The 19,348-nt window shown below is 39.7% G+C and overlaps 1 protein-coding gene across 6 annotated transcripts in view; it reads left to right on the top strand.

The window, feature by feature from the left end:
* Positions 1 to 1,429, top strand: part of TRIM55 (tripartite motif containing 55) — a 96,296-nt gene extending 94,867 nt beyond the window's left edge. For 3 of the 6 annotated variants that reach the window (XM_033933799.1, XM_033933797.1, XM_033933795.1), the window contains one exon: positions 232 to 374. In XM_033933799.1, coding sequence (XP_033789690.1) covers positions 232 to 242 — 11 coding nt within the window. In that variant the 3' untranslated portion in view covers positions 243 to 374. Of the gene's footprint in view, positions 1 to 231 lie in introns of all 6 variants that reach the window. The other 3 variants (XM_033933798.1, XM_033933794.1, XM_033933796.1) reach the window with 2 other exon arrangements.
* Positions 1,430 to 19,348: the final 17,919 nt, after the last annotated feature.

Genomic DNA, 19,348 nt, shown 5'->3' with positions numbered 1-19,348 from the left:
CCGAATCTGTAAAACAAACAAAGCAAAAAGTCCTTAATAATATTAGAATAGCTTTCCTAAAAAAAAAAAAAAAAAATCTTTACCAGAGATCATGGTTGTGTCGTCTATAACTTAATCTTGATTTAACAGTGAGTGAAATTTAACAGTGAGTGCATCCAAACTAATACACATTGTTGTTATTAGTCTTATGATCATATGCCCCACATTGATAAACACTGTCTTCTTTTGCAGACTGGGTCTGAAGCATCCAGCTCGGCAGCAGCGCCGGAGGCTGCAGGGAGCAGTGAAAGGGTTAACAGCCAGTCGTCGCGTCACGTGTTCTCTTTCCCTTGGCTAAACTCATTGTCTGAGTGACTGTCTCCCTGCTGTGTCTCTCTATTGTCCTGCCTGTTTGAGCCTTTCACCTGCAACAGATGACTCCTTGCAGCAACTTGCTGGGGAGGGGAGGTTACGTTTTTCGTTATTGTTAACCGAGTCGAGCTCCTTTTGGTCGATGACCCGGTTTATAAAGTTAAGTTTTAGTTAGTTAAAACCAACAAAGGGTTTGCTCGTAAGTTGCCTTAATGTTAGAAATGTGTTGTTGTGGGAGAAGACATATTGAGTTTTGCAATGTTCAATTAAAAAGTATTTTAAAAGTTACTGTAAAGACAAGATGGACGTTGTATGTGGGTAAAACAAACAAACAATAAAAAGTGCTCAAGAAGAACATATGAAACGGAAGTTTAGGAAGGTTGAGAGGGAGGGGGGTCATGTAGTGAAATAGGATGCAGGTAATCAAAAAGCCTCTTTCTCAAACCATCTCTAGTAGTTTCTCTGAAGTTGCTTCAATCACAGTGTAATCTGCACGTGCTGTATAGTAAGATACAACCTAATGAAACAGTTTAAATATCTGTATGTTTTTTGTTCTGAAACAGGAGGAAGGGGGCTAGCTTAGGTGCCATCAGATTTCCTCTGTAGGTATTTTCATGGATCACGATGGTGTGGCCAAAAGCCGGAAAAGAATTAATTCAATTCCAAAATCCACGTTTCAAAAGAAATCAATTCACTATCAGTAGCAGGATTTTCCGCTAACAGTTGTGGTTGTCATGTTTTTGGAGCACTTTTCTGGGGGTGTTAATATATCCTTACCCAACACACGTTTCACTCTTTCTCAGCTTTAAAAGTCTATCTATTGGTTATCCGTTTCTGCATTTAAGACTATAACGAAAGAAAAGTTTTTAGCAATTATCGCTTTGCAGTTTTTGTGAAAAAAAAATATGTAAACATTTTCTTACACAACAAGGTTAACCATACCCTGTGACTATATTATGGAAATGCTTTCAAGAAAAAGTTGGCTTAAATTAACATACAGTAATTTACTCTTTCCCAAAAGAAAAAAAAAAACTATCTCAGATTATATTAACATTGGACTGTAGACTATAAAGCTGATGTGTTCAAACATTTCTTTAGAATGCTGAACATCCTTACCCTAAACTTAGGGGACCTTGAAAAATAAAGTTGAATAAATTACAGAATAGTTTATTTTTCTTTAATGCAATGAGATATATTTTGTGCATGCTGATCAAGGGATTTAGACTCCTTTAACATACTCCCCCCTCCCCTTTTACAAAACTGCGATAGCGTTTTTAGCGCAGGCTAGCGTGCTGAATGTTCTGCTCCTGATGCTCATAGGAACTGCACTAAAAATCGCTCTTGTGATTTTGTAAAAGGGGGAACTGTGTCTACGTTTAAAACTATATACAAATAAACACAATACTATATAATTTTATGCTAAATACAGACTCTTTGGAAGATGAAGATGCTTGTGATTCATGTCCAAATATAGGAGACTTATAGGAGGCTACTAAGCTGGCTGGAGTTCCTGAAGCCATGGAGGCCCATCCACAAGAGGTCTCTGAAGATCATCACTTGGGCGAGTCTACAGCATGTGCAACCACTCTAAGGCCTCCTTTTACGAAACTTCGATAGCAGTTGCTAGCACGGGGAGCCTCGCTGAATGGCCCCCGCTGCTCCCGACGCTCATTGAGTTCCTATGAGCGTCGGGAGCAGCACAGGCCATTCAGCGCGGCTCCCCGCCCTAGAAACTGCTATCGCAATTTCGTAAAAGAGGGGGTAAATTAGAATGTACAGGCTTCTATGGGGAGTGGGTCTAAGAAGGGAAGAAACACAAGTTCTTCTTCACCCAACTGGTGGTGGACACCTGGAACGTGCTTCCAGAGGGAGTGATAGGACAGAGTACGGTATTAGAGTTCAAGAAGGGATTGGACAATTTTCTGAAGGAAAAGGGGATAGAAAGGTATAGATAGAGGGCTACTATACAGATCCTGGACCTGATGTGCTGCCGTGTGAGGGGACTGCTGGGCATGATGGACCTCAGATCTGACCCAGCAGAGGCAAGGCTTGTGTTCTTATGTTCTTAAGAAATGAAAAATGTGCAAGCAAAAAATAATAATAATAATTTATTTCTTATATACCGCTATACCGTGAAGTTCGAAGCGGTTTACAATAAAGATACATTTGACAGTACATGGGATAGAAATGGTTTACAATAAAAATACGTTTATTCAGTACATGGGATGCAAGTGGTTTACATTAAAGATTCATTTTGTCAGTACATGGGATACAAGTGGGTTACACTAAAGATATATTTTATCAGTACATGGGATGCAAGTGGGTTACAATACAAGTGGTTTACTAGCTCCTCTACTAGCAGCAGTGATAACAGCTCTAGTTCCTCTGGCTCCTTCCCCTCAAACTGTTCCTCAGTTGAGGAAGTTCCAGGGGCCAATGGGAGGGACCCAGAAAGTGGCCTACTCTTTATTTTCCTGTCCCACTTATGGGAGATGGTCCCCAAGCGCCTGCCTAAGATGAATAAGAAGTGAAAGAATATTGGGGTTTTTTTCATTTCTTTCAGAGGAGAAAGAAAAGTAGGGGTATGGATGCAAACAGAAAGTAGGGGGATGTTCAGATAAAAGAAAAAAGGAACTAGATGATAGCCTTTTTGTACTTTACAGAAGTAGCAGCCCACTCCAGTAACTCTCAGATATGTCCTATGGTAGCATACGAGGTACATGCACAATGTTCTCATCATGCACCATAACCCCACTGCCCTAACCAGCAGATTAACCATTCCCCCTAACTGTATCCATGGCATCATGTTTGTTGGTCTTGTCTGTTTAGATTGTAAGCTCCTTCGAGCAAGGACTGTGACTCTGTACAGCGCTGTGTAGAGTTAAGGAACTAGGTCATTAGTACTCAGACTTAATGGGGTGGGTCAGAAGAGTGGGCAGACTTGATGGGCTATAGCCCTTTTCTGCCGTCAAATTTCTATGTTTCTATGTTTCTATTCCTGGCTTGAATATGATGAGAAATTTAGGGAAGCAATGCAAGCAAATAATGGGGTACCATGTATGCTAATCTGTGGCTGCATACTATAACCAATAAAATATATTTCATAGCTGGACAGAGCTAGTCCTTTTGGCATAGCAGCACAGCCACCAGGTGCATGGCAGGATGGGTGCTGGTGTTAAAATCAGTCAGCCTGCAGTGTTAAGTGTGGCAAGTGCTGGCATGACTGGTCTGTGTGCGGAGCCAACCACTCCACAACCCTCCTCTCAGTACTTAAATGAGGTAGATCTAGACCAAAAAGCCACATCCTTCATAAGGCTGGAGCACATCAACCCCTGTACCCCAAAAAGGAGACAACCTGAACGATTATGGAAAACTTTTCTTAAAGTTTTAGGATCCAATACACAGCTCCTTGTATAGTCAGAGGGCTAGGACTCAGTCAGTCACAATGCACCCTGAATTGGTTAGAAGCTACATTTAGGTAAGAATCACCAGTCCTTTCTCAGACACATGAACACATGATAGTGTGGAAACCAGTCTCAAATGCATTTCAGATTGGTTGTGCTTCTGGTTTAGGCCCTCTTTAATCAAGCTGTGTTACGGTTTTTTAGCGCCAGCCACTGCATTAAAGCCCTGACACTCACAGGAATTCTATGAGCATTGAAGCTTTTACTGCAGCGGTCGGCAATATAAAACCCTAACAAAGCTTGATAAAAGGGGGACTTAGATGGTAAATTAATTCCTCTCCAGACAATCATCCTAAGCTTAGGAATCTGGATAGAATCTATATTAGAAAGAAAATCTTAAGTCATGTGGTTTCTTCTGTCTTTCAAACTTTGCTATCTCAATTGCACTTACTACAAAATACTGCAGTAAAGAAAATTTTGTATAAATTTAAATTTGATAGAGTGACTCCACTTCTGAGAGAGCTTTCTTGGCTGCCAGTAGCAGCCTGCATAGAATTTACAACTTGCTTTTAAGCTTTTGTAAAGGAATTGCCCATCTGGCAACATTTTATGAGTTAGACCCTATTGAGTATCTAGTCATCTAACTCATGTCAATAAATTGGAAGTTCCAGCAGCCTAATCTGTACACCTGTCCTTGACAAGTAAGAAATTGTTTACTGCGGCAACACCGAGCTTACTATTTATTACTAGTACCCCCCTCTTCTATGAAACCGTGCTAGCAGTTTCTAGCACAGGGAGCCGCGCTGAATGGCCCGCACTGTTCCCGACGCTCATAGGAACTCAATGAGCATCGGGAGCAGCGCGGCCCTCTGCACTAAAAACTGCTAGCGCAGTTTCGTAGAAGAGGGGATAAATGTGAAGAAAATTATCTGAGATTTAGAAAACTCCAGAAATCTTGGGTTTTTGCAAAATATGTCTGACAGTATTTGGTTTTAGTTCTGAATAGTTTTGTCCTGCATTTATTCAAGCCTAGCTTTCTTTAACTGTACTTGTAATGATGATGCTATTGCTTAAAGTAATAATAATAATAATAATAAATGTATTTATATACCACAATAACTCATGGTTCAGTGCGGTTTACAATAAGAAGTAAGAATTGTAAAAACACAGTGCATTTACACTACATTATATATAAAATATAACATTAAGAAATTCTTAACTTATCTAGATTATACATATTTAGATAAGTATAAAAGTCGCCTTTTCTTGATATTGACAGGAATAGGGGTTCAAATCATTACTCATAATTGGAAAAATCATGATAGGATTAATTTTACTTTTTGGTGGGTAACTGTGTGTGTGTACCATGTATAAATATGAAAGGATGATGGCGGAACGTTTGGGAACTAATAAGTCCTTTAATAAGGTATGGGGTCCATTGACTAATTTTATTACATTCTAATTAAGGTCATGTTTCTCTCTTTTTTCGTTAGATTCCTTACACATCCAGGGAGGGTGGGAGGGAGCATGTGGGGTATATAGTTTGAAGAATTAAATTATTTTCTTATTATATTGAAATCACATCATATGCATTATTATTTTATAATTATGATAAGAAGGGGATAAAATGATTGGTTAATGTAGTAATTGTAAAGTTAATAGTGTGTTTTCATGCAGTTTTTCTGATTTATCATTTGTATACATTATCAAAGTTTGAAATGTCAATAAAGATTTACAAAATAAAATAGATTATACATATTTATAAAACAGATACATTTTTAATGATCTTCTAAAGGCCTGGTAAAAAGAAGAATTTAAGATCAAACCACTAAAACTTTTGTGCCAAAGTCCTGCGTGAAAGGATAGGGTTCTATTAAGAAATCTTTTGTATACAGAACCCTTTATTGAGGGGGAAAAATAAGGTGGTGTTTCATGAAGAACGTCTGTTTTCTACTGAATGTCCAGCTCTCTTGAATGTAAACCGCCTAGAAGTCGCAAGATTGTGGCGGTATAAAAGAATAAAGTTATTATTATTATTACTAATTTAAAATGATCTTAAAGTAACTTGGTAGAAGACCATATAATAGTTGACGTCTTTCCAGTTTCCAGAGTGTGCCTACTCATTTCTTCAAAGGCAGTTTATGGACTTTAACAGTTCTTTTAAGAATACATTTAAAGTTCTTTCACTATCATGACCTAGCAAGTAGTTTTATTTTTGTGAGATCCTTTAGGCCAAGGCTGCCCAAGTCCAGTCCTCGAGATCTACTGGCAGGCCAGGTTTTCAGGATATTCACAATGAATATGCATGAGAGAGATTTGCCTGCACTGCCTTCTTGGTATGCAAATCTCTCTCATGCATGTTCATTGTAGATATCCTGAAAACCTGGCCTGCCAGTAGATCTTGAGGACCGGACTTGGGCAGCCCTGCTTTAGGCCATGTGGAGCTAAGGGTCTCACTGGTATAAAAAAACTTTATTATTATTATTTAGTGATCATACCCAAGAAGCAGCTAGAGAAATACAAATTCATACATAATCCGTCCTGTCCTGAGGAGAGATCTGTCAACGAAGTAAGTTTTGTACCTGTACTGCATGCTTCCTTCAATGAGGCAGTGAAATTAGTTCAGAAATGTAGCCCCAATGCCCTGACGGCTAAAACAGACATTGACTCAGTCTTTAAGTCCACCCAGATAGCTTCTCCTTACTAGGCTTTAATTTTCAGGCCAGTTTTATTTCAACAGATGCCTGCTGATGGGTTGCTCCATAATCTGCTCTCATTTTGAAGCTTCCAGCTCTTGTGTACATCTGGTCACTCCTAGGGTAGCATCCAACTGCAGCATCATTCACTATCTCAATAATTTCCTTTTTTGGGTCCCAGTCACTCTGGGGTAAGCCAGCGGATATGGCATTTCATATCAGTTGCTGAGCATTTCAGAATCCAACATGTTCAAGGTACACTAAGATGGTAGGTCCTGAACTTGGAATAGAATTTGACTTCATGCAAATGACCTTTATATTATCACAGGACAAGTTAGCCATGCTCAGGAGTAGCCAAGAAAGTAACCTCCAGTGTGCAATTGTTCCTTGGTCATTTGATCATTGCCTGCAGAATAATCATAACAGGTAGGTTTCTTAAATACACTAGCAGCAGCAGTAATGGCCAGGATATGGAGGACATTCTATTTCCTCAGAATCAAGGCCTAGATTTGTGCAGGTGGAAGGCTTTCCTGGAGATCTATAATGGATTATGAGTGTGGAAGGGGAAGCCAGTGTCCAGCAGTGTCCTGAATTCTGACACACTGGGGGGTAGAGATTTGGGATCTACTTTCAGATATCATGATGCATTGCACAATGGCCCAATACTTGGATAATGGCAAGGGTTATCCTAAATTTTACCTTCTTGGAACATTTCTCATTCTGGTGGCCCTCATTATATAGAAGAACCACTTGTAACACAAGGGGGTGGTGGTGTTGTCAGATAATAAGGCTGTTTTAGAGGTGACTAACTGCCAATCAATGCACTGTGAGAGAGTGGTTAATTTGCTCAAAGAATTTGTGTTGCGATGTCTGTTGCTTAATATCATGGTGTAGGTCAAGCATGTTCCAGATTTCCAAAATAGAACTGCTGAATTTTTCACTCCGAGCGGAAGCCCTTTTCAGGACTTTGGCCCAGGAAGCAGACTCCAATGGAGCCACAGTCCCAGAACATCTATTGAAATCCAGATCCCAGCAGTATGGGAATTGTACATAGGAGTCTTGTACCTGGAGTTTCCAGCAAGTTGAAGAATATGCAAAGAAGCGAGGGTTGACTGCATGACACCTTCTTCATCTTACACATCTCTTCCTCCTACCCTATGCCACCTCATCACATAACTGTCTTTCTACCCCTCCCAAATTCTAATTGATGTTGCCTCACTGCCTCTTGTTGTACACCATCTTGAACTGAAAAGGTATGACGGGTTATAAATAAAGCTTTTATTATTATTATTGTGACAGAACAGATTATAGTCACCTACATCATACATGAGAAAGGGGGAGCATCTTCAAGATGGCTGCTGCTTGCTGCTGCTGAGTAGACGCGTATGAGTGTCTTGCTTACCTTTGGGAACATGCCTAAGAGAAGGGGAAGAAGCGTCGGTGGTGCCTCCCGACGCTCGGAGACCCCTCTGCCTGCAGTGGATGCCATTTTTAGGCGTCTTTTGAGTGAGCAGGTTTTGTCGGGGAATCGCCCGCTGGGAGCGCCAGCAGAGAGTAGTGCCGCGGCGAACTCCCTTGGGCTAGAAGTCTCTCTGAGCCCCGACGTAAGGTCACCGCCCCTGCAGCCGTTGCCGCTGGGAGCAAGCTCACCGCGAGAGGAGAGCACGCCGGAGGAGGAAGTGTTTTCCTCTCGAGAGGCCAGCATGTCGGAGGGCTTGCAATTGAAGACAGCTGAAAGTGAGTTACTCCTTTTAGAAAAACCGGCGGTAGGAACAACTCCAGCTAAAGGGGATCAAGGCTCCGGAGAGGTAAAACAGCCGAGTGAACATTTATTAATGACACAACCAATTTTTGTTTCTCCTGTTAGATCTTCTGAAGTCACTCTAGACTCTCTCTGGGACTTAGTGTCCAATTTTGGAAATGCCCTTAACTTACAGGTAAAAAATTTGGACAAAGAAATACAAATCCAGAAAGAAGAGATAAAAACTTTAAAGGAAGAGACTGTATCACTGAAATTAGAGATCCAAGAAGAAAAGAAGAACTTAAAAACAATTAAGAGTAACCAAGATTTATTTGTTAAAGACAATACGATTATGCAGAGAAAATTGGAAGCTTTAGATAACAATATTCGGATTAATAATTTGCGATTAATTAATTTTCCTAAAGTATTATCAATTTCTCCACGAGATATGATAAAGCGATACTTTCTGGAAATTCTTAAAATACCTGAAAATGCTTTACCACCTCTTACAAAGGTTTACTATTTACCTATAAGAAATCAGGATCCTCAAAAGAAAGAAGATGAAGGAATACCACAGAAAGAATCCTTGGACGTTTCCACTTTGTTAGAGCAATCAGATAGAGAATTGGCTATTCCAGCCACTCTCTTATTGACTGTGGCTTTAGCCCCAGACAAGGATTGGATTCTTAAACTTTTCTTTAAAAATAGGGCCAAGGACTTTTTGGGGTTTCATATCCAGATATTTCCTGATGTCTCGAGAGAGACTCAGAAGAGAAGAAGGGAATTCTTAATGTTAAAACCAGGAGTGACTCAAATAGGGGGTTTATTTTTTCTTAGGTATCCTTGTAAATGTGTCATAAGATACCGTTCCTTGAAATATGTATTTGTAGATCCAGCTCACTTGACTACTTTCCTTTCTGCGAAATGTCTTGAGTCTGTAGAACCATCTGTACCATTGTGATAATAATAATTAGCTCACCTCTCAGCAGTAGTTTAAGTGATTTTTCTTGTTAAAACGTTTTACTTTAATTTAATTTCTACTCTTATCGTTAATCTTGGATCTTAATTTGAGGACTAGTGTGTGATTAAGTTAGGATGTATACTTTCTTTATTATTTTGAATTGCTTTCAGGTTTGAGAGTAAATAATATTATTGTTTTCTTGATCTCACTTTCTATACAAGATGATATGCTTGACAATAAATGTGTAAATTTTATAAATAAATAATAAAAAAAAAAAAAAGAGAAAGGGGGAGCATCTTATGAACTGGTCACTGCTAATTTGGTGGTCCTCTTCTCTAAAACTAAGGGTTACAGGGGTATTCATGGTGAGGAGTGTCATGGTGGGTTGGCAGAGAAGGCTAGCTCCTGCCAAGTCAATTTGAGGTGGCCTATAACACACCAAATGCTTTTAGATCTATTGCATGTAATGCACATGGTTGGAGAGAATACCTTTGAGACCTTTCTTTTCAGGGCAGTACTGGGTGGTACTGCTTGAGCATGGACCTCTGCTAAAAAGCCCCAAATCCATGCTGAATACCTTTGGAGTGTCCCAGGAAGATTTTAACCAGCAGTGGCAGGGAGAAGGAAAGGGGAAGGGAAATGCTAGACACGGGACTGGAGAAAGAAAAGAGATATGAGATTTTGGATTTGGGTGGGTAGTGAGAAGAATGGAAGATACTAGACCTATTTATTTTATGTATTTAAAATAATTTATAACCCACCTATCCACAAATCTAAGCGGGGAACAGAAATCACATACAAAGTAGCAATAAATAATAACACTAGATGTTCCAGATACTAAGAGAGGCAGGAAGGGTTTCTCAGTTCTGGTGGGAAAGGGAAAGGCCCTGCCCTACATGTTGGGATTAGGTTTTCCAGATGTCCAGACATGTCCTCATTTTGTAAGGAGCACGCACACACATACACCACCAGATCCTGCAGGGGTGGGGAGATAGCATTATAGCAATTCATTATAGATCTCCAGGAAAGACTTAAAGATCTCAATATGTATACTTGGGAGGAAAGGCGGGAGAGGGGAGATATGATAGAGACATTTGAATACCTACGTGGCGTAAATGCGCATGAGTCAAGTCTCATTTGAAAGGAAGCTCTGAAATGAGAGGGCATAGGATGAAGTTAAGAGGTGATAGATTACTCCTGAGCCTAAGGAAATACCTTTTTACAGAAAGAGTGGTAGATGCGTGAAACAGTCTTCCAGAAGAGGTGGTGGAGTCAGAGACTGTGTCTGTATTCAAGAAAGCGTGGGATAAGCACGTGGGATCTCTTAGAATGAGGAAGAGATAATGGTTACTGCGGATGGGCAGACTGGATGGGCCATTTGGCCTTTATCTGCCATCATGTTTCTAGGTATTTCTTTGATTTCTGTTTATAATATAATGTTATTGTGAACACTTTTTCTTTTTTATATATGACACTGATACAAGTTTAATTTATTAGTTTTATTACATATGATTTGATTTTATTTTTATTGTCTTATTTTGATTTTATAGCTTTTACCCTTTTTACAAGGCCACATTGGGTTTGTGATCAATAAATTGAATGAACATAAGTCTGTTGATTTGCTATTTGTTTGTTCCAAGTTTTGGTCTGCAGACCGATACTTGTTTTGGACTTTTTTATGAGGTAATCTAAGGAAATACTTTTTTACAGAAAGGGGGTAGATGCATGGAATAAGTATCCCCTTAGAGGTTGTAGAGACAAAAATTGTGTCTGAGTTCAAGAAGGCATGGGACAGGCACATGGGATCTCTTAAGGAGAGATGGAGATAGTGGTTGCTGTTGGTGGGCAGATTGGATGGGTCATTTGGTCTTTATCTGCCATGATGTGTCTATGGAGATCATAATCAAATCAGAAATTATAAACGTCAAAAAAAAATGTTCTAAATCAACACTTGGATGTCCTAATTGCCAGGATGTCCAAGTGCCGATAATAATACATAAAATAGTATAGAACTGTTAGAAACAGAGAAGAAATAAGGTGCCTGGTTTATTATAGCATTCTTTAGAGGCTATCTGTTAACTGCTTTTTATTTTTCAAAGTTTAGTGGCTCTGCATCTCGGAGCAAACATTGTACCTCCCAATTAGCTTGCGTGCTGGCATGCTAGGTTGTCTCTAAGCACACTGGTTCTTCTGTGCTCAGAGTTTTGTAAAGAAAAGGAAATTATATATCAGAAATGTTGCTCAGGAAAAATTGTATTAGCATCTTCCATATCTTCCCCTCAACTGCTTACAAGGAATAAAGGTGGAGTCTGGAGAAGGAACTATCAGCACAGTCATACAGATGACTTCAGAGGGAGGGTATATTCTGGAACAACTTGCTACACCATTATGGTGGTGGATACACATTGGAATGCTCATTTGAAATAGGTCTGAATAAGAAAGAAGTCTATTCTTGAGTAGGTATTATGAGGTGGTGAGAAGTGAGAGTATTCTCTACCCTTTGGATTAAACAAACGCCATGGATCTACAAGGGAGAAGGCATCTTTAAGGGCATGTAAGGCTGTGAATGACTTGGATTTGGAGGGTTTGCAAGAAGATGATCTATCAATATAAATATCTTGAATTTGATTGAAATCGCCTCCAAGTACTAAAGGGCAAGAACTGTATTCTACTAATGCCATCTGAAGGTCTTGGAAAAATTCTGGGTGGTCTAGGACTGGGGCATAAATGTTAAGGAACACAAAGTTCACTGAGTGCAACGCAGCGTGCACCAAGCACCATCTTCCATCCTTGTCCATCGTAGAAGAGTGAACTACAGGAGAGAGTTTATCATGGAAAAATTCTCTCATTCAGGACCTGGCAAACAATGTTATTCACCCAATCTCTCTTACAGATCATGCGGCCACCTCCCTACACCTACTTATCTCTGCCCCCCGCAAAGAATCTTCTTCTTGGAGACTAAACAATGCTTTACTCTTAGACTCAGAAATAGCTGACAAAATTCAATCTTTCACTGCTGAATTCTTCGAACTTAACTCCAAAGATCCAGAAATTTGCCCATCCATTGTCTGGGAGGCTTATAAAGTCTCCCTTAGGGGTGAACTTATCAATCTCGCCTCTTGGAAAAAGAAACAATCCATGAAAAAAGAGAAAGACTTAGAATCTTCTATCAAAGAGTTAGAACTACAACATATGTCTGCCCACTTACATGATCCATCTATTTTTCAACGTATACAAAATCTTAAATACGAATTTAACACTTTAGTTTCCAGTACTGCTAGACGGGATATTTTTATCTCAACCTCTGGACATTATATGGGAGACAACCTTATGGGACGCCCTTTGGCTAGATATCTTAAAACTAAATCCAAACGCCTACATATCACAGCCATTCAAAACCCATTGGGGCAGATGGTTAAAACCCGGTCTCTGATCTCCTCTCAGTTTGAAAACTTCTATACTACTTTATATAAATCTGATTTTTCTGCTTCAGAATCGGGGATAGACTCTTTTCTTGCTTCTTTGGTTCATCCGACCTTATCGGACTCTGTGAAATTGAAACTGGACTCTCCCATTACTGTATCTGAAATAGAAGCCGCAATATCAGCTATGCCTACTGGCAAAGCCCCAGGTCCTGACGGGTTTACCAATGAATTTTTTAAGCAGTTTCGTAATCTTCTGGCTCCTCATCTTCTTTCTTACTATGAATTCCTCCACTCTGATCCAGACAAACAATTCAACTTCACTGAGGCCACTATAGTAGTCATTCCCAAACCTGACAGAGACCCTACCTTGGTTAAAAACTTTCGCCCCATTTCTCTTCTTAATTTAGATTACAAGATCATGGCAAAACTTCTTGCACTGAGACTCAACAAAGTGATCCCCTCTCTTATTCACAAAGATCAAACGGGGTTTATTAAACAAAGGTTTATAGGAGACAATATACGCCTCTTTCATCATATTAATGCCCATGCTAAAACACTCTCAGATCCCGTAATCGGTTTGGCCATAGATGCCGAAAAGGCCTTTGACCGAGTTGAATGGCCTTTTCTATTCCAAATTTTAAAGTGGTACAACTTTGGCCCGTTCTATACAGATTGGATTAAAACTTTATATCATCAACCCACAGCTCGCATTTTAATTAATAATTCTCTCTCCAACAAATTCTCCCTACATAGAGGCACTCGCCAGGGCTGCCCTCTGTCGCCGCTGCTATTTAATTTAGCGTTGGAACCTCTCCTCTCTGCTATCCGACAATGCCCAACAATAACAGGAATTGAAACCACTTATTGTCATATCAAATTAGCAGCATACGCTGATGATGTCCTTCTCTTTATCCGAGATCCTGTTGCTTCCCTTCCCTCACTCGTTAATATTGTCTCTCATTACTCCAAGCTTTCTGGATACTCAGTTAACTGGGAAAAATCAGAAATTTTCCCTCTTAATGATCTCATTTACCCCTCAGATCTCGCCCAATTTCCCTTCACGTGGTCATACGGAGCTGTAAAATACTTGGGAGTGTTAATACATAAAGATCCGATTCAAACTCAAGATCTAAACATATCTAAAATTAAAAGTTTAGTTCTTAACACCCTGTCTCGTTGGTCTCCACTCTTCCTTTCATGGTGGGGCAGAATAGCTTCTATCAAAATGACCCTTACTCCTCAGATAAACTATACCCTCTCAATGCTTCCCTCCTTATGCAAGAAGAAATTTTTTCATTGGTTGAATAAGAAAATATCTGACTTTGTGTGGAATAACAAAAAACCTCGTATTGCTCTCGACAAGCTGAAAGCCTCTAAAATTAATGGGGGTTTGAATGTACCAGATTTTCATTTTTATTATATCGCATCATTGGCCAAATATGGAGCCAGGTTGGTGAGTCTTGGGTACTAGGGTTAATAATCCAATGATTATTAACCCTAGTACCCAAGACTCACCAACCTGGTTTGACCTGGAACGGTTTTTATGTGCACCATTACATGTTTCATGCTTGTTGACGGTGCCAGTGCCCAAACTTTTGAGAAAATACTCCTTATTGAGTGCAACGCAGCATGCCCTTCATATACTAGACGTAATCGCAGAGATTTCAATTAAAGACAGTCCACTCTTGTCCATTTGGAATAACCCCAAAATCCAAATCAATAGTAAATCTCTTTCATGGAAAAGGTGGCAGCGGGCTGGTTTGTGGTCTCTCCATCAGATAACCACTCTCACTTCGTTTGTTCCCTTTGTCACAATTTGCTCTACTTACTCATTGTCTCCTTCTGCTTACTCACAGTGGCTTTCTCTTACTAAGACGTTATCTTCTATGTCTATACGCTTTGATTATATGACATCCATTCACACTTTGTATCACTGGTCCACATTGGCTATATCAAAAGGTAAAGCGATATCTCTCTTCTATAGTATTCTAAGAGATCACTCTTTCACATTTTCCTCTCATTCCATGAAACATTGGGAATCTATGCTGACAACCTCACTTACTGATGTTGACTGGGAACTCTTCTGGTCATCGACAAACCGACCTCTTTTATCATCCAGAGTCTCACAATCAATGTTCTTCATTATGTGGAATGCGGTATGGACACCCTTTCGGATGTGGAAAGCTAACCTAAAACAAGACTCTATATGTTGGAATTGTATGAAAGAAGCTGGGACTCTTGATCACATGCTTTTCCACTGTGCTAAAGTTCGTTCCTTTTGGACATGCATTTGGGACACCATAAAGTCTATTACCAATTGTTCAGAAGAAATTTCCTTTGACATTATAATTCTCCGATCTCAACACCCTTGTTTTACACAGTCTAACTGTCCTCCTAAACTCATTGATGCAATGTTTGTGACTGCCCTTATGCACATCTTGAAAAATTGGAAGTCCTCTTCATTACTAAACTATACCTTTTGGTGGAATTCTTTGAGCATGTATCATAAATTTGAATCATATGCTTATGAAAAGAAAAATATAATTCGACTTTCCAAAAGTTTGACACAATGTAAATCACCCTGGAAATTCCTAGACTCATATGTTCAATCTATTTCATAGCCACTCCTCTCTTCTTCTTCTTCTTTTTCTTTACCTTCATCTTTTTCCTCATTTTATTCTTTTTCTTTCTTCCTTCAATTTCTCTTTCCTCTTATCTTTTCTTTTATTATCTTTTCATGAACAGTCCTAGTACTTTAGATCTTTTAAAACGATTCAATTCTACATTGCACAATATAACTGAATATTTGTTATACTAAATGTTTTGTTTTATTTTTTGATACCCTGTACTTGAACTGTTTCTTATATTTTTTCAAAAAACTCAATAAAAAATATTGAACTCAAAAGAAATAGGTCTGAATGAGAGAAAACAGTATAGAAAAAGAATAAGGAGGAAAAAATGAGAAGACCCAAATGAGGAGCCCACAGGACCAATTCCCAAGACCCTGAAACCAAGAGGTCACAGAATCCCACTAACCTGGGTCCAAAAGAAATGTATAGCCTTCTGGGTCAAGGGTCAAGGGTCAATTTCTCACAAAGCTTCCACATGGCATCACGGTCTAAATGTGACTTATTGGCAACTAGAGAGAGCAGCAGGAAGCATCATTTACAAAACCACACACACCTCCTTGGGAGGCTAACATGTAATCTAAAACAGTGGTTCCCAACTCTGTCCTGGAGAACCATCAGCCAGTCAGGTTTTTGGGATAGCCCTAATAAATATGCATGAGAGAGATTTGCATATAAAGGAGGTGACAGGCATGCAAATCTGCCTCATGTATATTCATTAAGACTATCCTGAAAACCTGACTGGCTGGTGGTTCTCCAAGACAGGGTTGGGAACCACTGATCTAAAACAATACGGTTATGGTGGGTAAAAAACACATCGATCATCTAACTGATCTTGCAATTGGTTAATTACTTTTTCTAATTCCAAAGCTTAAACATTGTATAGCTCAGCAGAGACAGCAGTGGCTGCAAAAGGAAGCCAAGCAGTGCTACTATGTACTTCTAGAAGGTTCTTAGTAAGGGGATATGTGCTGACATCTTCAGGGGAAGGGGTAAGAACAGAATAGTGAGACCTAGCATGAGGAAGGGAGAAGTTGGAGTATTTAGAAGATTCAGAAAGTAGAATATAGGAAAAGGGATTCAGTTTAGTTATGGCACAGATTCTGAACCAGTAAACAGGAAGGTACTGATAGGTCCAGAGAGACGCCATAAACAAAATAATGACCTGCCATTGCTTCAGTGCCATTTAAGAACCAGCCACTAGAGGCATCAAGGAGACTAATATGAGGGGCAGGGGAAAAGAAAGGGGCAGAGTTTGGAATATACTTTTTTGAAAGGCAGAGTAGCAAACAGAAAAGGAGGAAAAACAAGAATGGACCCTATGATCTAGAGGAAGGGGGTGGTACCTGTTTATGTGTGCAGGTCTCAGGGGATTCAAATAGATTTAAACCAAGGGGGAGCAGGACATGTCCAGGTACCATTACAGAAAAGGGTACAGTTACAGTTGGGGTAAGTGCCCTGGAAATATGCAGTGCCACACTCCTGAAAGCTCTAGGGAGCTAATCACAGGGGTCTCGGGGGAATTCAGCCCATGGGCAGGCTAGGTCTCTACTACCCAAGATGAAGCAGAATGTTCTTCAGTTAAGGAAAATGCCTGGAAGTCCCATTCAGGCAGATTTCCTGCATATTCAGTGATATTTAGAGGGACAACTAGATCAGGCAGACATAGCATATGTAGGCCTCACAATTCAAATAATACAATGGGTCAAATTAAAAGAATGAGCAGTGTCTACTATCATGGATTCTCATGCATTCCTAAGGGAAAATGTTACAGGGAGAAAGTGAAAACACACAGAATCATAAGGAAATGCATAATGGTACTTAGAGGTCAATACAGCAAAACAGCAGCAAAATTCTAAGGAAAATTAATAAAAGTATAACAACAATAATGTATAGAAAATAAAAAAGAATTCAATATCTATCAGGCAGAGAAGTTTCTTCAGGTGTATTTATAACATGCAAGGTCCCAATCTCTGGATCAGTGGCAGCAAACCTACCAAAAGGATAGATAGGCATTGGAATGACAACAGTTATCAAATAAAAGTTCAAGATTCTGCAGTCTTGTTTGAGGGTGAATTGATGACAGGAGCAGGACACAGGGTAGAAAGGTGGTGCCAAGTAGATTGGTAATCAACTTGGACAGCTAAAAGAGCAGCAGTAGTAATTGTCATAACATGGGATTAGAACTGAACATAAACAAGATGAAGATCTTGAACACAGATTTTGAACTTGAAGGCCATAGAATAGAAGTTGTAAAGGATTTCAATCTCCTGGGCACTTTTGTAAACAAAGAAGCAACTAACAGGTAAGAAATACTCCGCAGAATAACACTTGGTCGTTCTTCTGTGAAGTCTCTCAACAAAGTATTCAAAGGTAAGGCGATAACACTCCAAATGAAGATCAGACTTGTCTACACACTCATTTTCTCTGTGGTCAGTTTCAGATGCAAAAGCTGGACACTACGGAAACAAGACAGAAATAAGGTTGACTCATTTGAGCTTTGGTGCTGGAGAAGGATTTTAGGCTTGCCGTGGACCACCACAAGAACTAACAAATCGATTCTGGAAGAGATCAAATTGGCTATGTCACTTGAAGCCCAAATGATGAAGTTACGGCTGTCTTATTTTGGTCACACCTTCAGAGAGATCACTAGAGACGGACATCATGTTTGGAAGATTGAAGGAACCAGGCAAAGAGGGCGACCTACAATTGAAAACACATTGGGGGACACGTTGAAAACAACCATGGGGATGATGCTGGAGGGCCTTTCCGGACTAGCACAAAACTGATTTCTTTTCAGATCCAAAATTCATCAAGTCGCTAGGACTCGAACACGAGTCGATGGCACCTAACATCAACAGTAATTGTATGCAGGCCAGAATATGTGGGATGCTACCACTGTGTTCACTAAGGAACTTCAGTGTAAACTGAGGACCCAACAGAGTAGGAGGGAGTGTAGTCTGCAAGGAAAGTCAGGATAGAAGAGAGATAGCTTCTACTGTGCTTTCCTTGTATGTGCTCTTTCATAATAAATTGTAGTTTTTCCCTTTTCTCCCAATGTTCTCATGTCATAAGTAAGTTTGTTTTGTTGATCTATGTTTAATATTTATTGTTCATCCCCTATCTATTTTAAATTACAATGTACAACACTTTGTACCCCCGGAGAAGCGTTTAATCAAAATTAAAATAAACTATGAAACTCACTACTTGCAAACAGAGAGGTCGTCAATGGGAGAGGAATTAGGGGCACTGTCCAGAGTGGGCAGTGGTGCTGTACGTCCTGTCATGATCTGATGAGGAGTCAGCTGGTATGTTTTTAGGACCTGCTTCTAAGACAAGCATGTGTTAGAGGCAGAGCTTGGAGCCAATTCATAGAAGAGGAATTACAGATATAAGTGTAATGTATGTAATACCTAATGTTTTAGATTAAAAATCAATAAAGTTTAAAATAAAAAACCAAAAAGAAGAGGAATTACAGATTTTTCTCAGTGTCTGCTTCAGCAAGCCATTAGCTTTCTCAACAACACTTGAGGCCTTTAAACACAAGTGTAGGTATGCACACAGCCAAGAAGATGAGTTAAGGCTGTCAGTAAAAGCAATGCAGAAATGTGAACCGTTGTCTGAATGTATTATTTCAGGGAAACCATAATATAGAAAAATTTCAGTACGTAGCACATGTGCTACAGCAGCAGCTCTCTCCAGGCGGCAAGGCAAGGCCTTAATCCAGGAGGAATAAGGACAATTACTAAGGGGTATCTCTTTCCTGACACAGATACCTGCATATCAGTGAAGTCTAAATGCAATTCTACCAAAGGGCCTTTGGGCCTAGGGATGTGTGCGCTGCAGAGCTGTTTGGCTCCTGTGTATAGGCTATTGGTGAGGCACACAGAGTAGAATCCTACATACTGCTATATAAGCTTGCGACATTTGATAATCCAGCAGTTGCCTCCTAACAGGGCAAAAATTTGGTACACTGGTTTATGATGGGCAATAGTAACTGAAACACTTTTAGAGAAATACAGGGAGAATCAGAAGGATGGAACCACAGTTTCTGTAGCTGAGAGTACATCCAGTATGCTGCCACGATTCAATCTCGGCCTAAGCTTGCATCTCATAGAGCTGTACTACAGTCTGCCCCAAGGT

This window comes from Geotrypetes seraphini, chromosome 2 (assembly GCF_902459505.1).
Source record: "Geotrypetes seraphini chromosome 2, aGeoSer1.1, whole genome shotgun sequence".
In the NCBI taxonomy this organism is placed as follows: domain Eukaryota; kingdom Metazoa; phylum Chordata; class Amphibia; order Gymnophiona; family Dermophiidae; genus Geotrypetes; species Geotrypetes seraphini.
This window is presented reverse-complemented; position numbering and strand designations above follow the sequence as displayed.